This window comes from Colobus angolensis, unplaced genomic scaffold (genome assembly GCF_000951035.1).
Source record: "Colobus angolensis palliatus isolate OR3802 unplaced genomic scaffold, Cang.pa_1.0 Scaffold10, whole genome shotgun sequence".
NCBI lineage: Eukaryota > Metazoa > Chordata > Mammalia > Primates > Cercopithecidae > Colobus > Colobus angolensis.
In genome coordinates this window covers 5,471,815-5,499,374 of record NW_012110919.1, presented here as the reverse complement: position 1 = coordinate 5,499,374, position 27,560 = coordinate 5,471,815, and the positions used below count along the sequence as shown (strand labels likewise).

At 36.9% G+C, this 27,560-nt stretch overlaps 1 protein-coding gene across 1 annotated transcript in view; it reads left to right on the top strand.

The window, feature by feature from the left end:
• CEP83 (centrosomal protein 83kDa) overlaps positions 1-27,560 on the top strand; it is a 154,903-nt gene that overhangs the window by 93,822 nt on the left and 33,521 nt on the right. The window contains exons 8-10 of the mRNA XM_011933941.1: positions 1,857-1,971; positions 3,705-3,849; positions 3,963-4,112. Of these exons, the coding sequence (XP_011789331.1) occupies positions 1,857-1,971; positions 3,705-3,849; positions 3,963-4,112 (410 nt within the window). The remainder of the gene's footprint in view (positions 1-1,856; positions 1,972-3,704; positions 3,850-3,962; positions 4,113-27,560) is intronic.

The following is a 27,560-nucleotide window of genomic DNA, read 5'->3' as shown; positions in this document are numbered from 1 at the left end:
TGAGTTAATTTGGAGGGATGTCTTATTGTAGTTACCAGTACAAAGGCAGTACTCACTTTTCTGTTTATTTCCTTTAAATGAGGATTTTGCATGAAACTATTCCTTGAAACATTTTCAGGACCTTTTGTTGATGGAGTCTCTTCCAGTAAGACACTTCTGTTTCTCATGCTTGCCCTCTTTGGCTCTAAGACCTCTTTTTGATTTGTGTCTGACTCCCAACTCCAGTTTTTATGGGGTTTTTATTGGACTCTTAAGTAAGTTGTCTTTTACTTTCTTGTTTCTGCCATCTCACATTTTCTGTATTTGACCTGTATATATTTGTAGTTTCCTACTCTGATTCCATAGTTTTCTATATTTGGGTAATATATCAGAAAACGGGTCATCTAATCTTTATGTTTATATTGATTAAATCCTTATTATATGACTATATCTAATTTTAGAAGCTCCTTACCAAAGAGAAGGGCTATGGAAAATGAATTTATATGATTTATACTTGTTCCTGCCTCTATCCCCTACCTCATACTTGTGCACATGCGCACACAGACACAATCTATACGCATAGACTATTTTGTCACCAGATTTAATTGATTCTTCCTTCCCCCCCTTTATTCATTCTTTGCCTCTTAATTGATTTATTTACCTTCAGTTTCTTAAGCCAACAGATTTGCATTAATTAATTGTGCCACCTTCAACAGCTAACCGAAAAACAATGCTTTCGTATGGTATATAAAGTTTATTCCCTGCCATTCCTCCACAGATTTCACATCTGCCAGTGCTTTCCATGTAATACATAGCTTGTTTTAAGAGCAGACCATGTGATGTTATACACATAATAACATTTTATATGCTGTTCCTTCTACCTAGAGTACCTTCTTTGTCCCTAACACATTTTTTATTCTTAAATTTAATTTTTTTAGAGACAAGGTCTCACTCTGTTGCCCAGGCTGGAGTACATTGGCACAATCATAGTTCACTGCAGCCTCAAACCCCTAGACTCAAGTGATCCTCTTAGTCTCCCCAATGGCTGGGACTAAGGGGCTAATTTAAATTTTTTTTTTTTTTTTAAGAGAAAGGATCTCACTATGTTGCCTAGGCTGGTCTCCAACACCAGGCCTCAGACACTTCCTTTTGCCACAGCCTCTTGACTCAGCTGGGATTTTAGGTGCAAGCTACTGTGTCCGGCTATGGACACTTTTTAAAAGGAAGGTTTCAGGCCAAGTGCAGTGGATTACACCTATAATCCTAGCACTTTAGGAGGCCAAGGCAGGAGGATTGCTTGAGGCCAGGAGTTTGAGACCAGCCTGGTCAACATAGCAAGAGCCCATTGCTACAAAAAAATTGAAAAATTATCTGAGTGTGAGTGATGGTGTGCACCTGTAGTCCTGACAGCTACTTGGAATGCTGAGGAGAGAGGATCACTTGAGCCCAGAAGTTTGAAGTTAAAGTGAGCTATGACCGTGCCACTGCACTCCAGCCTGGATGGCATAGTGAGACCCTGTCTTTTAGAAATATTAACAAATTTTAAAAGTTTCAGGATTTTTTCCCTGCAGATTTTCCAGTCATCGAATATTTGATTTTAGATACTTGTAATTAAGTCTTTAAGGCAAGATTAAGCCAGAGGACCATACATAGATATTCGTAAAGAAATGCCTCAGTTCTGTTAGGAAAGAACAGTGTTTTCTTGATGTCTCCTTATTTGAAGTACTGTTGCAGGCACTGACACTCCTTTCTTCTTGGAAGGTACTTAGACTGTACTTTACTACCAAAGCGTTTTCTCGTTTCCACTTATGTTTTGGGGTAAGTATTGAATGACAAGAAAATGACGAATAGTAATTTCAATTTTCAATTATCAACAGGTGAAAGAGCTTAAACATTCAAACAAACTGGAAATAACAGACATCAAACTGGAGACAGCAAGGGCTAAGAGTGAGCTAGAAAGAGAAAGGAATAAGATTCAAAGTGAACTGGATGGTAATGTGTGATTTCCCTTGCTGCTGCTACTGCTTATTTTCAGATAGGAACTCAAATTATTAAAATAGTTGAACCTGAATTTTTATTTCCAGATTTTCAACTTAATTTAGTTTTAATTTTGGAGTACATATGAAATGTTTATTATATGTTGAGTGTGTTGTTCATTGTAAGATTTAATAACTTTTAAAAAATCAATCATGTTTTTATCATAGTTTTTGGATACATAAATGAACTTTGTAAATGGGATGCCATACTTCGTGATTTATAAATCTTAAATCTATTTATTGTATAGTTTATTAGTCCCAGGACATTTTAAGTCTAGAGAATGTGAAGAAGATAATTGAGTTCCAGGCTTAATTTTTTTCAATTAAAAAATTTTTTTTATGTAGACCCTAGGCCAGTCATTGTAGCCTAGTGCAGAGGAGGCTTATTTTCTTTTTTTTTTTTTTTTTTTTTTTTTTGAGACGGAGTCTCGCTGTGTCCCTCTGGCTGGAGTGCAGTGGTGTGATCTTGGCTCACTGCAAACTTCACCTCCCAGGTTCATGCCATTCTCCTGCCTTAGCTTCCCGAATAGCTGGGACTACAGGCGCCTGTCACCAGGCTGGCTAATTTTTTGTATTTTCAGTAGTGACAGTGTTTCACTGTGTTAGCCAGGATGGTCTCGATCTCCTGACTGCGTGATCTGCCTGCCTTGGCCTCCCAAAGTACTGGGATGACAGGTGTGAGCCACTGCGCCTGGCCAAGTAGGCTTATTTTTAAGTTCCAGTTTAATCTTAGAACATTCATCTCATCAGGTTACCTCATTATTTATGTTGTTTCTTACTTGAAGTATTTAAATAAGCTTACATTTGGCCTGTAGCTATCCTTGAGTTGATCTGTAGTTGAACTCATTTCAGACAGAGTTTATGATGAATGCCTTTCATGTTTTGAAACGGGGTCTCACCTTGTTGCCAGGCTAGCCTTGAATTCCTTGGCTCAAATGATCCTCCTGCCTAAGCCTCCTCAGTAACTGGGACTACAGGTGCTAACACCGTGTCTGTATGCTGTGAATGATTTTTTCCAATTATTAATTTCTGTTTATTTGACTCATGGATTTCCATAGAGGTAGGGAGTAAATTTTTTTAGGAACTTAAAGGATGCTGCATTTTGTTTTTACTTTGAGTTAGATGTGAGTTTGCTTTAATTATTCCATCTGCAAAGTATTTGCCATTTCATCACAAAGATTTCTGAATTCATTGTACAAACTTGAAAGTGTCCATGTTATTTATACTTCTGCTAGAAATCTAGCAATTCTGCTAGAATCAATAGGTTTTGAAGGGTTTTGTGATTTATTTCACTCTCCTATCGGCTAGCTTTGTCTATGATGCTGTCTTAGAGGCTTAGGTCACAGAACCCCTTTAGAGGTGAGGAAAGTAGACCTCTGGTTTATCATCCAGGTTGTTCTCAACTCTCAGTGTTTGAATGAGGAAATGTATGTAGCCTTTTATTAAAGTTTTTATATGTGTATGCACTAAATAAACAGTGACAGGAAAATTTGCTCTGAGTTTTATCCTGTTTCATTCTTATTTTAAGAGACTTTATTAATGATGTGAGTATTATTGAGAATATATATTCATAGAGACTTTCTGCGTTCTTTTAGTTGTCTTACAGCTTATGAATGCTTGCTGTTTAAATGTGACTTGTCATCTTAGTAACATTGAATATAGTACATTTTTCTCCTTAAAAAACACTAGGATTACAGTCAGACAATGAAATTCTCAAAGCAGCTGTTGAACACCACAAAGTGCTCTTAGTAGAAAAGGATCGTGAATTAATACGTAAAGTACAAGCTACCAAAGAAGAAGGTTATCAAAAACTTGTGGTATTACAAGATGAAAAGTAAGTACTTAATTACCTTAGTTTGACTTAAATATCCTTGCAAATGAAAATATTTTGCTGTCATATCATCTTTATTATAGTTCTTGTAACATAATTATGATCTCTTGTTTTAGGTTAGAACTCGAGAACAGATTAGCAGATTTGGAGAAAATGAAAGTGGAACATGATGTCTGGAGGCAATCTGAAAAGGATCAGTATGAGGAGAAATTGCGGGCTTCACAGATGGCAGAAGAGATCACCAGGAAGGAGCTTCAGAGTGTTAGGTGATATATACATATATATTTAAAGTTTTTCATGTTGAAATAACGTCAGAGTTAACAAAATGATGTACAAGTAGTACAAAGAATTCCCATGTGCCCTTCACCCTGATCTCCCAAATACGGATACCTTATGTAATCGTATTATAATAACCAAGATTAAGAAATTAATATGAATATGATCAGGAAATCAGACATTACTATTATAAAATCTATTAACTGTACTCAAATTTTACCAGTTGTCCCACTGATGTCTTTTTTCTGGTCTAAAACCCAATCCAGGATCACACATTGCATTTAGTTACTTTTAATATGGAACATATGAACACTTTGAGAAATACTTGTCAGTATTTTGTATATCCTCTCTCAATTTGGTTTTGTATTGCATTTTTCATGGTTAAATTCAGGTTAGGCATTTTTAGGAAAACATCAAAGTCATGTGTCCTCGGTGCATCATAGTAGGAGGTTCATGATTTGGCCCCTTAACTGGTGATTTTAACTTTGATCACTTGGTTAAGGTGCCATCTGCCATGTTTCTCCCCTATAAAATTACTATTTTTTTCCCTTTGTAATATATAATTATCTTGTGGTTGCCCATATGATATTTCAAGTCTAGGTAAATATTCTCATATTTTGCCTTTATGTATTCTTCCATTAATTTTAGTATCCATTGATAATTATTATCTGAAACAGTTATAATTCTAGCGTTTGCCAAATGGTGATCTTTCCATTTCTGTGATCCTTCCACATTTATTAGTTGAAATTCTCCTGAAAGGAAGAGCTTTCCATTCTCCTCTAGATATATTTATATCACTATGGATTTATACATTCATATTTTTTCTATAGATTATAATATTTTGTTATAATATTTTTTGTTGCTCAACTTTTCTCAGATTTGACTATTGGAAGATCTTTCAAGTTGAATCCCATGTCCTTTTGACATAATCCCACGATTTATTGTGACTTTTTTCTGTCATTACAGGATGTTCTATGATTCTCTTTCACTTTCCCTGCCCCAGCCCTGGAATTAAGCATTTCTCTGAGGTGCTTTGATTCCTTTTTAATTGGAGAATGGCATTTAGAAACCAAAATCTCGGCTCTAGGTATGCTTGTTGGTACTAGAGAGTCATTGCTTCTAGGTCCTCTCAGTGAACTGAAAAGTACACATTTATGTCTATTTCTTTATTTTTTTCTCTATATTAATAATCTTGAGTTTACATTGATATTTCCGGCTCTGTTCCAGCACCATGGAGTTCATTCTGGCCTTCCTCTTTTCCTACTTGCAATTCTTTTGACAGTGAGAAAACTGATACTCATTATTCATACTGTATTTACTTATTTCCTCAATCCTAGAATATAATTTTAGAATTGCTAACTCATCACTTAATGAAAAACAGACCCATTAACTTACATGTAATATTTGTGTATAGTTGTTTTTATCTTTAACCTTAGAGTATATAGTCAAAATATTGTTTTCCAAAGTTACTTAGGATTTTTCTCCCTGAATTCTCCTTTAATGTGGTTATTCACTTATAAAGCAGGTTTATTTTTTCTGTTCTATTCTATTTTGAGTCCATACCTCATCCTTGTTTATTTATTTATTTATATGTTGGGCTTTTGAAATATCTACATGGTTCTAAAAGACAGAACTGTAATATACCAAAAAACAAACAAACAAAAAACAAAAAAAAAACTCAAAAAGGTGCCACTTCCCACATCTACTCTACCCTGTTCCCATTTCCCTCATCTTTTCTCCTCTATCCTGCCCCATGTGAGATTAATCTCATTAGTTTCTGGTTTAGACTTCCTACATTTTTTGTTGTTGTTGTTGTTCCTCACAAATATCAGATGTCATTGTATTTTTCCTTCTTTCTTATCAGTGTACCCTGGAAACTGCTTCAGATTAGTTCATAGAGATTAACCTCATTCTTTTTTATGGCTGCATAGCACTCTACTGTGTGTTTCTATCAGTGTTTAGTGAAACAATCTCTTATGTTTATGTAGTTTCCAATATTTTGTCTTTTTTTTTTTTTCTGAAACAGAGTCTTGCTCTGTTGCCCAGGCTGGAGGGCAGTGGGGCGATCTTGGCTCACTGCAGCCTCTACCTCCACCTCTGGGATTCAAGTGATTCTCCTGCCTCCTGAGCAGCTGAGATTGCAGGCATATGCCACCACAACTGGCTAAAATTTTGTATTTTTAGTAGAGGTGAGATTTCACCATGCTGGCCAGGCTGCTCTCAAACTCCTGGCTTCAGGTGATCTGCCCACATCGGGCCTTCCAGTGTACCGGGATTATAAGTGTTGAGCCACTGCACCTGGCCTCCAGTATTTTGTGATTGCAACTGATGATGCAATTAATAATGTTGTACATGTAAATATTTTCATTTTCTGGAGGTGTATCTTCAGGGTGAATTTCTGAAGTAAATTGGTGGGTCAAAAGGTAAATCATATGCAGTTTTGTTGGATATTGCCAAATTTCCATCCAAGAGAATTATATCACTTTGCATCTTAGTGTAGTTTAATTTGCATTTCTCACATTATAAATGAGATTGAACAATGTTTCATTTGTTTAAGGGCCATTTTTACATCATTTTTGTATGAATTTTTTGTTCCTGTCTTTCCCTATTGTACTTGGTTTTTTTGGCCTTTTTTACCTTGCTTAAATGCTGCAGATATTTTCTGTCAGTGTGTGTCAGCAGTCTTTTGAGTTTGCTTCTGTTTTTTTTTTTTGCCATGCAAAAATTTTTATTATGTAATCAAATTTAATCTGTTATTGCTCTGGGTATTAAGTCAGAGTTAGTAGTCTCTCCCTGAACTGAGGTTAAAGAGGAATTCACTTCCTTTTGCTTGTATGGTTTCATTTTTTACATTTAGTTCTGTGATCTATTTGAAGTGTATTTTTTTGTATGCTGTGAGGTATGGATTTAATTAGTTTTTTCTAAGTGGCTAATTGATTGTCTCACACCCCAGTGATTCATAATGATGCTTTTATTGTATTTTAAATTTCCATATATACTTGGGTATATTTCTGGACTTTCTATTCTGTTTCACTCATCTGGTTGTCTGTTCATGTGCCATTTTACAATTTAAAAAAAAAAAATTTTGTTTCAATTTTTATTTAGAGACAGAGTCTTTCTTTGTTGACCAGGCTGGAGTGCATGATCATGGCTCACTGTAACATTGAACTCCTGAGCTCAAGCAATCCTCCCTCCTCAGCCTCCCAAGTAGTTGGGACTTTAGGCACCTGCACCATTATTATGATACTTTAATTATAGAGGCTTTATAGTATGCTTTAATATCTGGTGGTGGTACTCGGTCCTTAGAGTTTTTCTCTCAGTATTTTCCTAGCTAGTATTATATGTTTGTTTTTTCATATCAACTTGAATATTAATGTCTAGCTCCATAAAAAAGTTTGTTTGCAGTTTTATTGGGATTTCATTAATTTTTTTCCAATATTTGAAAATTGATAAAATACATATAAAACTAAAATCTCGCATCTTAACTAATTTTTTGTTTTGTTTTGTTTTGTTTTTTGTTTTTATCTTAACTAATTTTAAGTGTACAATTCAGTGGTATTGAATACATTCATATTGTGGAACCATCATTACCATCCATCTCCAGAGTTCTTTTCACCTTGTAAAACAAACTGTACCCATTAAACAGTAACTCCCCATTACCCCATCCTCCCAACCCTGAGTAATCACCAGTTCACTTTCTGTCTTTTAGGATTTTTGACTATTCTACATACCTTTGTAAGTGGAATCAAGCAGTATTTGTCTTTTTTTTGTTTTTTTTTTTACTGGGTTATTTTACTCAGCATGATGTCTTTTTTTTTTTTTTTTTTGGACTGGGTTATTTTACTTAGCATAATGTCGTTATTATTATTGTTATTATTTTGAGACAGAGTCTCACTGTTGCCCAGGGTGGAGTGCATTGGCGTGATCTCAGTTTACTGCAACCTCCGTCTCCCAGGTTCAAGCCATTCTCTGCCTTAGTCTCCCAAGTAGCTGGGATTAAAGGCGCCTGCTACCAAACCTGGCTAATTTTTGTATTTTTAGTAGAGATGTGGTTTCACCATATTGGCCAGGCTGGTCTCAAACTCCTGACCTCAGGTGATCCGCACACCTCAGCCTCCCAAAGTGCTGAGATTACAGGTGTGAGCCACCACGCCTGACCTAATGTTCATTATTTTCTAAGGCTTAATGATATTTCATTCTGCGTATATACTGTATTTATTGATTTGTTTACAGACACCTGGATTGCTTCCACATTTTAGCTGTTAATGATGCTGTTATGAACATGTGTGTACAAATATCTCCTTACAACCTTGGTTTCAGTTATTTTGGGTGTATATCCAGAAGAGGAATTACTGGATTATATTGTAATTCTGTTTGTAATTTTTTGAGGAACTACCATTCTGTTTTCTTCAGTGGCTGCACCATTTTAAATTCCCACCAAAAATGCACAAGGCTTCTAATTTCTCCATATCTTCACCAGCACTTATTTCATGTTTTTTAAAAACTTAATTGACACACAATTGTACATGTTTACAGGGTACAGTGTGATATTTTGATTCACGTATACAGTGCGTAATGATCAAATCAGGGTAATTAGCATATCCATCACCTCAAACATTTAATGTGTTCTTTCATTTGGGAACATTCAAAATCGTCTCTTCTAGCTCAAATATACAATAAATTAGTGCTAATTATAGTCAGCCTGTAGTGCTGTAGAACACCAGAAATTATTCTTCCTATCCAATAGTAATTTTGTATTTGTTAAACCAACCTGTATCTTCCCTCCTCACTACCCTTCCAGCCTCTAGTAACCACTATTCTACTCTCTAGTTCCATGAAACAAACTTTTTTAGCTTTCACATGTGAGAACATGCAGTATATATCTTTGTGTGCCTGACTTATTTAATTAACATATTGTCCTCCGTATTGTCCATGTTGCCATGAATGACAGGATTTCATACTTTTTAATGGCTGAATAGTATTCCATTGTTTATATGTGCCACATTTTCTTTATCCATCCATCTGTTGATGGGCACTTAGGTTGATTCCATATCTTGGTTATTGTGAATAGTTCTACAGTAAACATAGGAGTGCAGATATCACTTTGACATACTAATTTCCTTTGCTTTGGGCATATACCCAGTTGTGGAATTGCTGGGTCCTGTGGTAGTTCTGTTTCAGTTTTTTTTGAGACGGGGTCTCACTTTGTCACCCAGGCTGGAGTACAGTGGTATGGTCGTGGCTCATTGTAACCTCTGCCTCCGAGGTTCAAGTGATTCTCTTGCCTCAGCCTCTTGAGCAGCCGGGATTACAAGTGTGTGTCACCATACCCAGCTAATTGATTGATTGATTGTATTTTTTTGTAGAGACGGGGTTTCCTGTGTTGACCAGGCTGGTCTCCAACTCTTGACCCCTCATGATCCGCCTGCCTTAGCCTCCCAAAGTGCTGAGATTACACGTGTGAGCCACTGCACTTGGCCTGTTGTTAGTTTTTTGTAGAGCCTCTGTACTATTTTTCTTAATGGCTATACTAATTTACATCTGCACTAACAGTGTATTAGAGTCCCTTTTCTCCTCATTCTTGAAAACATTTGTTTTGTCTTTTTGACGGTAGGCATTCTAGCTGGTGAGATGAAATCTCATTGTGGTTTGATTTGCATTTCCCTGATGAATAGTTAGGTTGAACAATTTTTCATAAATGTTTTTCATAAATTCATAAATCCATTCAGATCATTTGCCCATTTTTAAATGGAATTATTTGGGGCTTTTTGCCATTGAGTTGTTTGAGTTTCTTGTTTATTCTAAATGTTAATCCCTTGTCAGATAAATGGTTTGCAGGTGGGCCAGGTGTGATGGCTCACACCTGTAATCCCAGCACTTTGGGGAGCCAAGGCAGGCAGATCACCTGAGGTCAGGAGTACAAGACCAACCTGACCAACATGGTGAAACCGCGTCCCTACTAAAAATACAAAATTAGCTGGGCCTGGTGGTGTGTGCCTGTAATCCCAGCTACACGGGAGGCTGAGGCAAGAGAATTGCTTGAACCTGGGAGGCAGAGGTTGTGGTGAGCCGAGACCATGCCATTGCACCCCAGCCTGGGCAAAAAGAGGGAAACTCTGTCTCAAAAAAAAAAAAAAAAAAAAAAAAAGGTTAGTTTGCAGGTATTAATATTTTCTCCCATTGTGTAGGTTGTCTCTTTACTCTGTTGTTTCCTTTGTTGTGCAGAAACTTTGGTTTGATACAGTCTCATTTATCTATGTTTGCTTTTGTTGCCTGCATTTTCTGTTGTTATGGTTGTTTTATTTATTTTGTTTTTGTAGTTATATAAAGGATGGGGTTTTGCTGTGTTGCCCAGCCTGGATTGCAGTGGGTATTCACCGGTGCAATGCTACTATTCTTCAGCATAGAGTTTTGACCCACTCTGTTTCTGACCTGGGTCAGGTCAGCCCTCCTTAGGCATTCTGGTGGTCCTCTACTCCTTGGAGGTCGTTATCCTGATGTGAAACTTAATGTGGATGCCCGATTGGAATAGCACACTATAGCACCTACAGCACAAAATTTCTGGACTCAGGTGATCCTCTTGCCTCAGCTTCCCAAGTAGCTGGGACTATAGGCATGTGCCACCATGCCCAACTTGTTGCCTGTGTTATTGAGGTCTTACCCGTAAAATCTTCACCCAGGGCAATGTCCTGAAGTCTTTTCCTTGTGTTTCCTGTAGTAGTTTCATAGTTTGGGACCTCATACTTAAGTCTTTGATTCTTATATATGATGAGAGATGGACCTAGTTTTATTCTTCTGCATTTGGATATGCAGTTTTCCCAGAATCATTTATTGAAGAGGCTGTCCTTTCCCCAATGTATTTTCTTGGTGCTTTTGTTGAAAATCAGTTATCTGTAAATATGTGGAATTATTTTTGACTTCTCTATTCTGTTTCATTGGGTGGGTATATCTGTTTTTATGCCATTACTATGGTGTTTTTGTTACTATAGCTTTGTAGCATATTTTGAAGTCAGATAGTGTGATAGATATCTCCAGCTTTGTTCTTTTTACACAGGATTGCTTTGACTCTTTGGAATCTTGTGACTCCATGCAAATTTTAAGATTTTTTTTTTTTAATTTCTGTGAAGAAATTCATTGGTAATATGGTAGAAATTGCGTTGACTGTAGATCACTTTTGGTAGTATGGTCATGTTAACAGTATTAATCTCCCAATCTGTGAACATGAGATTTCTTTTCATTTTTTGGTGTCTTCAATTTCTTTAATCAATATTTTATAGTTTTCCTTCTAGAGATCTTTTACCTCCTTGGTTAAGTTTATTCATAGGTATTTTAATTTTTATAATAAAGAAGATTTCTTTCTTTTCCAGTTAGTTTGTTAGGTATGTAGAAATGCTACTGATTTTTGTATGTTGAGTTTTTATCCTGAAACGTTAATGAATTACAAGTTCTAAGAGCTTTTTGGTAGAATCTTTAGGTTTTTCTGTATATAAGATAATGTTACCTCAAGTGGACAGTTTTGACTTCCTTCTTTTTTGTTTGGAAGCCATTTATTTCTCTCTCATGTCTAATTGCTTTGGCTGAGATTTCCAGTGCTGTGTTGAATAAGATTGACGAGTGTGGACATCCTTGTATTGTTCCGGTTCTTAGAGGAAAAGCTTTCAACGTTTTTTTGTTCAGTATGTTGTTAGTTGTGGTTTTGTCATATATGGTATTCATTGTATTGAGGTATGTTTCTTTTATACCCAATTTTTTTTAGTTTTTGTCATGAAGGAAAGCTGAATTTTTATCAGATGCTTTTTCTGCATGTATTGAAATTATCCTTTTTTCTTCATTCAGTTGATAGGATGTATCACGTTTATTGATTTGCATATGTTGAACTATCCTTGCATACCTGTGATAAATGCAACTTGATCATGGTGAATAATCTTTTTAATGTGTTGCTGGATTTGGTTTGCTAGTGTTTTATTGAGGGTTTTTGCATCTGTATTTATTAGGGATACTGGCCATAGTGCTCTTTTTTTTGTTGTGTTCTTGTCTGGTTTTGGTGTCAGGGTAATGCTGGCCGTGTAGAATGAGTTTGGAAGATTTCTCTCCCTTTCAATTTTCGGGAGTAGTTTGAGAAGAATTAGTATTAGTTCTTTTTTAAAAGTTTGGTAGAATTCAGCAGTGAAGCCATCTAGTCCTGGACATTTTTTCTTGGGAGACTTTTTATTGATGATGCAGTTTTGTTACTCATTATTGATCTGTTCAGGTTTTGTATTTCCTCTGGTTCAATCTTGACAGGTTTTGTGTGTTTAGCAATTTATCCATTTTCTCTAGGTTTTCCAATTTGTTGTCCTACAGTTGCTCATAATAGTCTCTAATGTTCTTTAGTATTTCTGTGGCATCAGCTGTAATTTCTGCTTTTTCATTTTTAATTTTACTTATTTGGGTCTTCTCACTTTTAGTTAGTCTAGCTAATGTTTTGTCAGTTTTGTTTTTTCAAAAAACCAACATTTTGTTGATATTTTATAGTTTTTTAGTCTCCTTTTTTGTAAATTTCTGTACTGATTTTTATGTTTTATTTCTCTATACTAACTTTGGATTTTGTTCTTGTTTTTCTAGTTCCTGGGGGAACATGATTATGTTGTTAATTTGAAGTTTTTTTACTTTTTTGATGTAGGCATTTATTGGTATAAACTTTTACTCTTAATTCTGCTTTTGCGGTATTCATTGCATAGGTTTTGGTATGTTGTATTTTTGTTTTTATTTATTTGTTTTTAAGAAATTTTTCTGTTTACTTTTTTTTGTTGTTGTTTGTTTTTTTGAGACAGAGTCTCACTCTGTAGCCAGGCTGGAGTGCAGTGGCACGATCTCAGCTCACTGCAGCCTCTGCCTCCCAGATTCAAGCAATTCTCCTGCCTCAGCCTCCCGAGTAGCTAGGACTACAGGTGCGTGCCACCACACCCATCTAATTTTTGTATTTTTAGTAGAGACAGGGCTTCACTATGTTGGCCAGGATGGTTTCGATCTCTTGACCTTGTGATCCTCCCTCCTCAGCCTCCCAAAGTGTTGGGATTACAGGTGTGAGCCACCACACCCGGCCTTCAGTTTATTTTTTAATTTCCTCCTTGACTCATTGGTCATTCAGGAGCGTGTTATTTAATTTTCATGTATTTGTACACCTTTCAGAGTTCTTCTTGTTCCTGATTTCTAGTTTTATGTTGCTGTTGTCAGAAAATATACTTGATATGATACTGATTTTTAAAAATTTATTGAGACTTGTTTTGTGGCCCAACATATGGTCTGTCCTGTGGAATACTCCTTGTTCTGTTAAGAAGAGTGAATATTCTGGCCAGGCATAGTGGCTCATATCTGTAATCCCAGCACTTTGGGAGACCAAGGTAGGCAGATCACTTGAGGTCAGGAGTTGGAGAGCAGCCTGGCCAAAATGGTGAAACCTTGTCTCTACTAAAAATACAGAAAAAAATTAATTGGGCTTGGTGGTGTGCGACAGTAATCCCAGCTACTCGAGAGGCTGAGGCACAGGAACCCAGGAAGCAGAGGTTACAGTGAGCCGAGATTGTGCCACTGCCCTCCAGCCTGGGTACCAGAGCAAGACTCTATCTCAAAAAAAAAAAAAAAAAAAAAAAAGAAGAAGAAGAATGAGTATTCTGCATTCTGCAGCTACTGGATGAAGTGTTTTACAAGTGTCTGTGAAGTCCATTTGGTCTACGGTGTCATTTAAATCCTGTTTTTCTTTCTAGGTGATCTGTCTTGTGCTGAGAGTGGGGTATTGAAGTCCTCTACTATTAATGCATTGGTGTCTGTCTTTCCCCTTAGATAATAATTATATTTGCTTTAATATATCTTGGTTCTCTGGTGTTTGATGCATACATATTTACTATTGTTAATCCTCTTGCTGAATTGTTTTTTTTTTCCGTTATATAATGAACTTCCTTGTCTCTTTACAGCTTAAAAACTTTTTTTTACGGTTTCTTTTTACAGTGTGACAAACTTTTCACAGTTTTTGACTTAAAGTTTATTTTATCTGATATAAGTAAGTTACTTCTGTTCATTTTTGGTTTCTCTTTGCATGGAGTTTTTTTTTTTTTCACTTCGTTTTCAGAGTATGTATGTCTTTATGGGTGAAGTGAGTTTCCTTTAGGCAGCCTGTATTTGGGCTTTGAGTTGTTATGCCTTTACCCAGTCTGTGTGTCTTAATTGGGGGATGTAATCTGTTTACATTCAAAGTTATTCTTGATAGGCAAGGACTTAGTCCTGTCATTTTGTTAATTGTTTTCTGGTTGTACTGTAGATCTTCTGTTTGTTTCTTGCTCTCTTAATTGTTTATATTTGTGATTTGGTGGATTTCTGTAGTGACAAAGTTTTATTTCTTTCTCATTTGTATATCTATCTGCTCTACTAGTGAGTTTTATTCTTGCATGTTTTCATAATGATAGTCATTGTCTTTTCATTTTCAGTTGTAGGACTCCCTTAAGAATTTCTTGTTGAGTAGGGGTAGTGGTGATGAATTCTCTCAGTTTTTGCTTGTCTGATAAAGACTTTGTTTTTTCTTCATTTCTGAAGGATAGTTTTGCTGGGTATAGTATTTTTGAATGGAAGTTATTTTTCTTTCACTACTTTTGAGTATATCATTCTGTTCTCTTCTTGCCTATAAGGTTTCTCTTGAGAAATCTGTTTGTCTCATGGGATTTTCTTATATGTGACTTGATGCTTTTTTCTTGTTGTTTATAGAATTCTTTGATTTGATTTTTGATGTTTGAGTATAGTGTGCCTTGCAGAGGACCTTTTTGGGTTGAATCAGTTTGGGGTCTTTGAGCTTTTTGGATTTGGATATTCATCTCTCTCCTAAGACTTGGAAACTCTACAGTTAGATTTTGTTTACAACATTTTTGATACCATTTTCCATCTCTTATTCTTCTGGAATTTTATGATGTGAATATGTGTTCACTTAATGGTGTCGCATAAGTCTCATAGGCTTTCTTCATCCCTTTTATTCTTTATTATTATTTGTCTGACTGGATTATTTTAAAAGACCTGCCTTAATGTTCAAAAATTCTTTCTCCTGCTTGATCTAAACTGTTGCTGAAATTCTTGATTGTATTTTTAATTTTGTTCATGAAGTTCTTCAGCTACAAGGATTCTGTTTGGTTCTTTTTTATGATATCTATCTAAAATTTCTCATTCATATCATGATTTTTTTCTGATTTTGTTGAATTTTATATCTGTATTCTCTTGTATCTTTCCAAGTTTCCTTAACATTGTTATTTCAAATTTCTTTTCAGGCATTTTTAAAATTTCTTTTTCATTAGGGTCTATTACTGGAGAATTATTGGGTTCCATTTGAGGTGTCATGTTTTCTTTTTCTTTTTCATGTTTCTTTTTTTTTTTTTTTTGAGACGGTCTCGTACTGTCACCCAGGCTGGAGTGCAGTGGTGCATTCTTGGCTCACTTCAACCTCTGCCTCCCGGGTTCAAGTGATTTTCCTGCTTCAGCCTCCCAAGTAGCTGGGATTACAGGTAACCGCCACCAAGCCCGGGTAATTTTTTGTATTTTTAGTAGAGCTGGGTTTCACTATGTTGGCCAAGCTGGTCTCAATCTTCTGACCTTGTGATCTGCCTGTCTTGGCCTCCCAAAGTACTGGAATTACAGGCGTGAACCACCACGCCCAGCTTTTTTCATGTTTCTTGTGTCCCTAAGTTATTAGGTGCATCTGGTAGAACAGTTGCCTCTTTCTATTTTATGGAGTAGCTTTTGTAAGGAAGGACTTTTTTCTGTATATTTGTCATGCAGTATTGTTTGGGTAGGTGCTTTGGCTTTGTTTCTGGATTAGTGCAGTAATGTAGTTGCCATGTGATATCTTTGGCTATAATTCGTGTCAGCAGTGTCGGCAAGTACCTCAGTGGTCCCTACTGTGGGTTTTTGTTGAGTGAGTCTCATGTCTTTGCTGTTGATAGGGGCCCTCTAGGTGGAACAATTCTCAGGCTTTGGGTGGTGGGTACTCATTGGGTGTGGTGGCTTTGCCAGTTGTGGGGCAGGTTTGCCAGTGGTGGCTGTTGCCAGATGGGTCCATCCTTGGTCCCTACAGGTATGTGGAGTGCATTTCTGCTTCACCAGTTGTGGGAATGGGATTGCTGGCAGTGGCTGGCAGCTAGTTCTTAAACCCCAGGGACTGCATGCACCAGCGCCCTTGGTCTTGGAGGTGGCCTCCCTGCTGGGCTAGATTGCTTGTTCCTTTAGGTCCACTATAGCAGCTCACGTGCTGGAGTTTTGGCTTTACTGCTCTGTGTAGCTGAGGTTGTGGTGTTGGACCCTTTTATTTGGTTGTGGTGTGATTACAGTGGAACCCTTCAGATGTGGAAATACCAGGTCTGTTGAACCCCACGGCAGCATATATTTTAGCATTGGCTCGGTTCTCAAAATGGTGCATGCTGTAGCAGCTTGGGTTACAGGGAGTGGGGGTACCCAGTGTGTGTGCCTTCTCTGGAGCAATGTAACCACGTGGACTCCAGACAGCTCCCTGTACTGGATTCAGGGCCTGTTAGGACTCTAGGTCTCTTCTGTAGCTAGGTTTACACATGTCCACAGTGGTATTAGGGACTGCTAAGGAACTCCTATGTACCATTTCTCGCACAATGGGGAGTCTTTCTTGGTTCTGAGCCAATCCCAGCTGGGTGCTTTGCTTTCTTCTCTATGCTGCCATCTCAAGTCTCCATGATTAAGTAGATTTTTTTTTCCCTTTCATGTGAATTCTGTTGTTCTCCCTTGGCAACTCTACTTGAAGTGCAGTTATTTACTTGTTAATTTGGACCTTTGTGGAGGAGTGTTGGTCCTCTAGTCAGTCGTCTTAATGATGTCTTCCTTATGTTTTTTTGATAGTAGCCATCCTAATAGATGTGAGGTAGTATCTCATTGTAGTTTTGATTTGCATCTTTCTGATGATTAGTGGTGTTAAGCATCTTTTAATATGCCTGTTAGCCACTTGTATATCTTTTTTGAGAAACAGCTAGTCAAGTTCTTTGCCCATTTAACATTTTTGTTTTTTATTTTCGTTTAGTTTTTCTCTGTATCTTCTGGATATTAATGCCTTATCAGATATATGATTTGCAAATGTTTTCTCCTATTCTGTAGTGTTTTACTCTGTTGGTAAATATCTTTTGTTGCAGAAAAATTTATTTTCATGGAGTTCATTTTGTCTGTGTTTTTGTTGTTGTTATTGTTATTGCCTATGCATTTCGTGTCATATCCAAGAAATCATTACCAAATCAAATTCCATGAAGCCTTTCCCCCATCATTTCTTCTAAGAGTTTTATAGTTTTAGGTTGTACATTTAGACCTTTGATCTATTTTAAATTAATTTTCCTATATAGAGTTAAAGAGAGATCCACGTTCATTCTTTTATATGTGTGTATCCAGTTTTCCCAGCACTGTTTATTGACAACATTGCCCTTTTTTAATTGAATGACCTTGGTACTCTTGTCAAATTCATTTGACCCTATATGGGAAGGTTTATTTCCTCATTCTGTATTCTATTCCAGTTGTTTATATGTTGGTCATTATGTCAGTGTCACACTATTTTGATTATTATAACTTTGCAATAAATTTTGAAATAAGGAAGTGTGAGTTCTCTAGTTTTGTTCTTCAGGAGTATTTCGTCTACTTGGGTTCCCTTGAGATTCCGTATGAATTTTAGGATAGATTTTTCTATTTCTGTACAAAGTACCGGGATTTTGATAGGAATTGCATTGATTCTGTAGATTATTTTTGGTACTATTGACATCTCACCAATATTAAATCTTTAAATTTATGAACATGGGATGTGTTTCCATTTATTTATATCTTCTTTAATTTCTGTTAGCAATGTCTTTTAGTTTTCTGAAGTATTTCACCTTCTTGGTTCAGTTAATTTTTATATATTCTTTTTGATGCTATTGTAAATGGAATTATTTTCTTCATTTTCCTTTTCATATTATTCATTGTTAGTATATAGAGATGCAGCTAATTTTTGTTTGTTGGCTTTGTATTCTGCTACTTTGCTGAATTCATTGTCTTTCTCTTGCCTAATAGCTCTGGCTAGAACTTCCAGTTTCATGTTGAATGGAAGTGGCAAAAGTGGGAGTACTTGTTTTATTCCTGATCTTAAAGGAAAACATTTCAGAGTCTCACCATTGCTTATGATACTCACTGTGGCTTTTTAATGTATGGCTTTATTATGTTGAGGTAGTGTCCTTCCATTCCAAGTTTGTTAGTGTTTTTATCCTGAAAGGGTATTGAATTTTGTCAAATGCTTTCTCTGCATCAGTTGAGATGATCATGCATTTTTTTCTTCATTCTTTTAGTATGGTGTATTATTAGGTTGTTGCAAAAGTAACTGTGGTTTTGGACCATGAATTTTAAATCAGTGTAACTAGGCTCAAACACATCTTTATTAATCAAAATAGGAACCATTGCAGTCAACACTTTTTTGCCAATAAGTTTGTTTATTCTTGTAGTATAAAAATCCATGCCTGGGGATTTGACAAACTTTTTTTTTTTTTTTTTGAGACAGTCTTGCTCTTATCGCCCAGGCTGGAGTGCAGTGACACAATCTTTGCTCACTGCAACTTCCACCACCTGGGTTCAAGCGATTCTCCTGTCTCAACCTCCCGAGTAGCTGGGATTATAGACACCCGCCACCACACCTAGCTAATTCTTGTATTTTTAGTAGAGACAATGTTTCAAGATGTTGGCTAGGCTGATCTCGAAGTCCTGATCTCAGGTGATCCGCCTACCTCGGCCTCCCAAAGTGCTGGGATTACAAGTGTGAGCCACCACACCTGGCGGGATTAGACAGACACTTAGAAAGCATTTTGTGCATCCTGCTCGTTGTGGAAGGATTTTCCCTGCAAAAAGTTGTTGAGATGCTTAAAGAAGTCATAGTCACTTGGCAAGAGGTCAGGTGACTATGGCAGATGAGGCAAAACTTTGTAGTGCAGTTTGTTCAACTTTTGAAGCATTGGTTGTGTGACATACAGTCAGACATTGTCTTAGAGAAGAATTGGACCCTTTCTGTTGATCAGTGCCGGCTGCAGGCACTGCAGTTTTCAATTCATCTCATCGATTTGCTGAGCATACTTCTCAAATGTAATGGTGTCCTCGGGATTCAGAAAGCTGTCGTGGATCAGACTGGCGGCAGACCACCAAACATTGACCATGAGCTTTTTTGGCACAAGTTTGGCTTTGGGAAGTGCTCTGGAACTGCTTCCCTGTCCAGCCACTGAGGTGGTCATCGCCGGTAGTCGTATGACTACTTTTTGTCGCATGTCACAATCTGCTTGAGAAATTGTTGTTGTTGTTGCATAAAATAAGAGAAGAGGACACTTCAAAATGATGATTTTTTAAAATTTTCACTTAGTTCATGAGACACCCACTTAACTAGCTTTTTCACCTTTCCAGATTGCTTCAAATGCCAAATGACCATAAAATGGTTGACATTGAGTTCTTTGGCAGCTTCTTGTGTAGTTGTAGAGGATCAGCTTCAGCGATTGCTCTCAGTTGGTCATTGTCAACTTCTGATGGCTGGCTACTGTGCTCCTCCTTTTGAAAAGTAGACCTCTTTTTCTTTTTAGATTTTTTTCTATTTCAATGCTTATTTCCCCTTTGTTATTTTTTGTTCTCTACGTGTGCTTTCTTCCTTTCTTTCTTGGTCAAGTCAGCCACTGTTTTGTATATGTATATTTTTATATTGTGGTAAAATATACATAAAATTTACCATTTTAACTATTTTAAAACGTACAGTTCAGTGCATTCATTTAAATTAGGATTTTGATTTATTAATTAGATCAACTGGTTTCCCATTTTCTAACTCATTAATTTCTGTTTTTATCTTATGGTTCTTTGCCCTTAAAAAGTTTGTATAGTTTTATTGTTGTCATTTAATGTACCTAAAATAAAATTCACCCATTTTGTATACAGTTGTACAGTCATCACCACAATAAAAATATGGAATAGTTTCATCACCCCAAGTTTCCTCATGTCTCTTTATAGTTGACTTCCTTTCCTGAGTCCCAGCATTAGGCAACCCGTGACTTATCCATGCTCTGAGTGTATCAGTAGCTCATATCTTTATTGCTGATTAGTATTCATTGGATAAATATAATATGATTTATTTATTCTTCTCTTGATGGACAAATGTCGGGTTGTTTTTAGTTTGGGGCTATTACGAATAATGCTGCTGTGAACGTTCATTTACAAGTCTTTGTGTGGAAATATGTTTTTATTCTCCTAGTTAAATACCTAGAAATGGGATTACTAAGTCATATGGTAAGTATGTTTAATTTTGTAACATACAGAAATACTGTTTTCCAATGTAGAAACACTTGACAAAGTTTTTTTCATTCCAACTAGCAGTATATGAGGATTTTGTTTGTTTTACATCCTTACTGATACTTGTTATTTTCAGTCTTAATAATTCTAATTGGATATGTTGTAACATGTCACCTGTGGTCTTAATTTGATTGTCTCTGTGACTAGTGGTGGTTAGCATCTTTTTATGTGCTTATAAGCTACTTCTGTGAAGTTTCTGTTCAACTGTTTTGCTCACTTTTTACATTCAGAAGTTATCTTATTGATTTATAATAGTTATTTAGGTGTTACACATGTAAGCTCTTTCTTAGATACATGTTTTACAGATATGTTCTCCTTATCTATGACTCGCCTTTTCATTTACTCAATTGTGTGTGTATGTATATGTATGCGTGTGTGTATATATATGTGTGTGTGTATATGTATTTATTTATTTGTTTATCTCTGTTACTAGCGGTGGTTAGCATCTTTTTGTGTGTTTGTTTAATTTTTGATACAGGATCTTGCTCTGTTGCCCAGGCTGGAGTGCCATGGTGCCATCTCAGCTCACTGCAACCTCTGCCTCCTGGGCTCAAGTGATCCTCCCACCTCAGTCTCCCTAGTAGTTGGGACTACAGGTGTGCGACACCGTGCTTGGCTAAATTTTATATTTTTAGCAGACACAAGGTTTTTCCGTGTTTCCCAGACTGGTCTCAAACTCCTGAGCTCAAGTGATCTGCCTGCCTTGGCCTCCCAAAGTGTTGGGATTACAGGTGTGAGCCCACTGCACCTGGACACATGTACTTAATTGTGTATATTGAAAGTGGATTTTATAAAATCTACTTGTGTGGTGTTTTTTTCCTGTGTTTTCACGCCACAACAACGCAGAAAACTTCTGTGACCAAATGTATGGATTTCTACCATCAACAAGTAAGCATTCATTTCTGCAGTGAACACCAGCCTGACATCTTCTACTCTAATTTGATTCTACTGCTCTCTACATGGAGATAGCATCAGATCCTGTGGGTTGAAAGCTTTTCCCATTTCAGACACCAGTCTCACTTTCAGACCTCTGGAACTTCTGACCGACCAACTGTTTAAGCTGGGGTTTCCATAACCTCTTTCAGCTAAATTTACTAGAGTGGTTCACAAACTTAAGGAAACTCTTTATGTTTCCCAGGTTTTTGAAGAGGATATTTTTAAAGGATACAAACAGCTAGATGAAGAAATAATAGGCCAGGTGCAGTGGCCCATGCCTGTAATCCCAGCACTTTAGGAAGCTGAGGTGGGTGGATCACCTGAAGTCAGGAGTTTGAGACCAGCCTGACCAACATGGTGAAACTCCGTCTCTACTAAAAGTACAAAAAAATTAGTTGGGCATGGTGGCAGGTGCCTGTAATCCCAGCTACTCAGGAGGCTGAGGCAGGAGAGTTGCTTGAACCTGGGAGGTGGAGGTTGCAGTGAGCCGGGATCGGCCATTGCACTCCAGCTTGGGCAGCACAGCAAGACCCCATCTCAAAAAAAAAAAAGAAAAAGAAAAGAAAAGAAAAGAAAAAGAAAAGAAGAAAGGAAGTAATAGGGTAAGGTCTCAAGGGTCCAGAGCTCAGGAGCTTCTTCTGTTCCTCTGAAGTTGGGGTGTGCCATTCTCCTAGCACATGGGTAAGTTCTTTTACCTTCATGTAATCCTCCATGAGTTCAGCTGTCTGGAGGCTTGCGGTACCCTGTCCTCTTGAGTCTTTTTTGGAGACTTCATTGGATAGACATGATTGAAGAATGGACATCTTCAATCTTATGGAAATCTTATTGGACAAAAAGGGCATGATCTAATACTAACAGACTGTGCAGAGAATCGTAACAAGTCCTGTGTGTTTAGATTCTTCGTGGCCCCTCTGTGTAGCATTATTTCCTCCTGGTAAGGGGCAGGACCCCTTCAGAAATGGGGATCTTATGACCTACTGTCAGATAAGGTAATTCAGAGGATTTTTTTATGACCAGCTCCAAGACAGAAAGGTGGGGTAAGATTAGAGTATATTTTTAGTGTGTGTGGCCTGCCTTGGGGAGAAAAAGGCGCAGGTAAAAGGACAGAAGGTCAGAGAGAGATTCTGTTTTCTGAGGTCTGTTTCTGAGGCCCAGAGCACCCCAGTATTATAACCAAAGACTGTCTTTCACCTTTATCACTGTGAGGCTGTTTTGAAGCTGCCTCCCGAACCATGATCAAAGGGCCAAATATGGTTAACAAAAGATATGCGTATTGTTTTAGTCCCTTAGGAAATGTGGACAAGGGCTATGGAAGTTATGAGCCAGGAACCATGGATGTAAACCCATATGTATATATGTAAACCAATATATATACATCATAATACCACACCACTTTATCAATTTTTTTCTTGTTTGTATTTTTTGTGTTCTCTTCAAAAAGTCTTTGCCTAATTCTGTGTTAAAAAGATATTTGGTTTTCTTCTAAAACATTAATATTTGGTTTTTACCTTTAGATTTTAAGGTCTAATTCATGTTAACTTTTATGTGGTGTAAGGTAATGGTACACATATGCTTTTTATTTTCATGTAGGTATGCAGTTATTCCAGCACCATTTTTTGAAGACTATCTTTTCCCCCATTGAATTACAGGTGTGAGTCTATTTCTGGACTCTGTTCTGTTTTACTGATCTTTGTCTTTATGCCAATATCATACCATTTTGATTAATGTAGCTTTATAGTAAGTTTGATTCAGGTAGTGCACGTCCTCTACCTGGTTCTTTTTCGTCTAAATTATTTTGGCTTTTCTAGGTCCTTTGCCTTTCAAGTATTAATTTTTTAATCAATTTCTTACCTTTTTAAAAAAATCTTGTTGAAATTTTAACTGGGATTGTATTGAATTTTTAGTTCAATTTGAGGGGAATTGTTACCTTAACAATATTGAGTCTTCCAACCCAAAAATATCATACATCTCTCCATTTATTTAGGTTTCCTTTCTGTCATCAGTATGTTTCAGTTTTCATTGTATAAATCGTGCTCATCTTTTATTCAGTTTTATTTCTAAATATGTTGTAAATGGAGTTCATTTTGACTTAATTGTTCATTGCATATAGAAATATAGTTTACTTTTATGTATTGATCTTGAATCCTGTGACCTCACTAAAGTCACATATTTTCTAATAGCTGCTTTGTTGATTTCTTAGAGTTTTCTAAGGTCATGTTATATACCGTGGGCTTTCTTTTAGTTTACTTTGTTCATTTGGTTGTTTTTGAGTTGACAATTTAATTTTACTACAGTTTATTCTTTCATTCTTATTGGTAAGAGTATTTAGTGCTAATAATTTTCTTCTCATCACTACTTTAACTATATTCCATAAATTATGATTATATAGTGTTTTAATTATTATTTTTAAAGAAATTCACTAATTTTAATTTGTATTTTTCTTTCTGCCAAAGAGTTGTTTAACAGAAGATGTAATAGTTTGCTAAGTCTGCCATAATAAAATACCACAGATGGGTGATCAAACAACAGGAATTAATTTTCTTACAGTTTTTGGAGACTAGAAGTCATAGATTAAGGTATTGCCCGGCTTGGTTTCTCCTAAGACCTCTCTTCTTGACTTGCAGGTGGCCACCTTATTCTCACTTTATCCTCACATGGCCTTTTCTCTGTGCCTTTGCATCTGCTCGTGTCTATCCTTTTTTTTGAGATGGAGTCTTGCTCTGTCGCCTAGGCTGGAATGCAGTGGCGCACTCATCTTGGCTCACTGCAAGCTCCCCCTCCCAGGTTCATGCCATTCTCCTGCCTCCCGAGCAGCTGGGACTACAGGCACCGGCCACCACGCCTGGTTAATTTTTTGTGTGTTTGTTAGTAGAGACGAGGTTTCACCGTGTTAGCCAGGATGGTCTTGATCTCCTGACCTCATGATCTGCCCACCTTGGCCTCCCAAAGTGCTGGGATTACAGGCGTGAGCCACGGCGCTGGGCGTGTCTACCTTTTTATAAGGACACTAGTCATTGGATTAGGGCCCACCCATATGACTTTAACCTTAATTGTCTGTTTAAAGGCCCTGTCTCCAAATGTAGTCATATCTTGAAGGAACATGTTTCAGTCTATAACAGAAGTTTTTTTAAATTTCCAGTTAGGAGAACCTTTTTATTTTTTTATTTTTTTTTTATTTTTTTTATTTTTTTTTTTGAGACGGAGTCTCGCTCTGTCGCCCAGGCTGGAGTGCAGTGGCCGGATCTCGGCTCACTGCAAGCTCTGCCTCCTGGGTTCATGCCATTCTCCTGCCTCCCGAGCAGCTGGGACTACAGGCACCGGCCACCACGCCTGGTTAATTTTTTTTTTTTGTATTTTTTTTAGTAGAGACAGGGTTTCACTGTGTTAGCCAGGATGGTCCCGAACTCCTGACCTCGTGATCCACCCGTCTCGGCCTCCCAAAGTGCTGGGATTACAGGCTTGAGCCACCGCGCCCGGCCAGGAGAACCTTTTTAAAAAGTTAATTTCTACTTTTATTGCATTGTGATCAGAATATTTTTGTATTGTTTCTACTTTGTGGAACAGTCTCATGTTTCTTTATATCCTAATCTATCAAGGGCAAGACTAGGGTAAAGCAAGTGAGGCAGCCAGGGTGCAAAATTTAAGGAAACAGTCTCATGTGCCGACCCTGCACTTGCGGGAGTCTTAGAATGGGTGTCTTCTTAAGTTTCGCTTTCTGGACATGTCACATGCCCAGCGACTATAGTCAGTTAGTCCTATAGTATATGTCAGTTATTGTGTTACATAAACACATGGAAAGAGTCTTATAAAAGAATATGAAGTTATACACACACACACACACACACACATACATATACACACATAGGACCTACCTTGTTAACTGTGATGTTTAGGTCTTCTGTATACTTGCTTATGTTTTGTCCACTTGTTTTGTACAAAGAATGATATATTAAAGTCTCCTTTTATTACTGTGTTTCTATATGTGACTCTTTGTATATCTTGTAGTTTTTGCTTCATAAAGGTGAGTTTCATGGTATTTGGTACAGAATGTAAATATTCATAGCAGTTCTATTTTAAGTGTGAATTGTAGCTTTTAGCATGAAAAAGTGCTTTGTCTTTTTTTTTTGCTTGACTTGTCTGATATCACCACTTCTGTTTTCATATAGTTTCTATTTGCCTGGTATACTTTTATTGTCTTATTTTTTAATTTTCTGAATCATTTTGCTTTTTTAATGTGTGTTTTGTATATAGCATTTAATTGGGTCTTGTTTTGTGGGCCAAATTTTAATAAATTAAACCTTTTATTTTAATGGGCAAATTAAGTACATTCACATGCAGTGAGCCCTTACCTACAAAGATTTGCAGGCAGAAATGGGAGAGATCACTTGCTGGGATTTGGTGTTTTTTCCTTCATTTTACTTACAGTTACTTTGAGGTTTTGGGCATTTTCTGTCTGCCAGTTATGCTAAGGGTATGGTTTTGTGTGGCTTTATTTGTTCTCTTTGCTTTTCTGTATTGTTTTTGCAGAATATATGGATAACACAGAGCTACACATCTGCTGTTATCTTCAACACTTGGAAATTCTTTATGTTTGCTTTCAAATTCTAATATCTTAGTGACATCTCTAATTATATAAAGTTTGAGTGGCTTTTAAAAATCATATTCATTAAGTGATAGGCTATGTTTTGAGACAGGGTTCTTGATCTGCATTACTTAGGAAAGAATTACTTCAGGCAGAGGTGTACTTACTATTTACTTAGGTTTCATAACTTTATTTAAAGTGTTAGTGGCTGTGATTCTAAAAGCATTAATCTGTAATAGATTTTAAGAACCAAAAAAAAAAAAAAATCTAGAGACAAGTTTGGGTCTGGTTCACATGCTCATCCCTGGACCTACCAGGGCGATTGTGGGTATCAGGCACTCTGACTCAGCCAAGGTTATATGCCCATGTCTCTGTGTGGAGTGGGGTGAAGGAGGAGGAGGGAAAGGATGTGCAGTTTGATATTAAAAGTAGGGGGAGGTTTTTGGGGAAATAGCAATAACCAAGGAAAAGGAACCTGAACATTTATGATATCCTGTAGTCAATACCCCCTTAATTTATTTTTTGCCTGGCTTAAAGCCAGGGCTATTATTTCCCATTTGGAGCTTTCTGTTTTTTCTTAAACTTTTAATAAACATTTAAATTTCATCAGTTTGGATTTCTTTGCTGCCAGTAGTGGATATTTGCTTTAAAAAAAAAAAAAACCGAAAAGCTATCATTTAATATATCCACCTTTCTACTTACACTACATCTTGAGAAGAATTATATTGGCCCATTGGACACGTTGTCTCCCAAGAATTTAAACTGTGAAGTAAGGGATGAAAGGATATGTGCCAGTATTTGAAGGACCAGGCAGGCCTGTGGCATGTCTTTGCCTGTGATTCCTGTCAATTATTGTATCCTGGTTTTGGTTTTCTAGTTCTCTTTTGAGCGGGTTCTTATATTCTTTCAGGAAAGTTTCTTTTTGCTAATAATGGCCAGTGTCAATTTCCAGTGCTCACAAGCAAGAACCATGCTTTCAGAAGATTGGTATGAGAAGGCCACTGCCATTCTCATGAGACTTGTAGGACCCTTTGACAGTAGAGAAATCACAATTACAACTTCTGTTTGCCCTGTATGTTGCTTCCCTTTGGTAACAGAGACTCACGTTAAATGAAGCCAAGAAGTTACATTAGAGACTTTGCTGCCCATTATGGTATTACTAATCACAGATGACTGTTGAAACCTAAATTTAAATTAGGATTTTAAAAACTTAAAATTCAGTTTCCTCAGTCACACGAACATGTTGCTAGTGACTATCATACTGGAAGGCACAGATTATAGAATATTTCCATCATCAAAGAAAGCTCTATCAGACGACACTGTTGGAGTATAAACTCCTCAAGGGTAGGCATTCTGTCCTTGTTATTTTCTGATGTATCCACAACACTTAGAATGGGCTCAGCATGTATAGGTACTCAATAAATATTTGCTGAATGTTGAAACAGCATATATTGGCAGGCGAAGGAGGGCAGATCACTTGAGGTCGGGAGTTCAAGACCAGCCTGACCAACATGGGGAAACTCCGTCTCTACTAAAAACACAAAAAATTAGC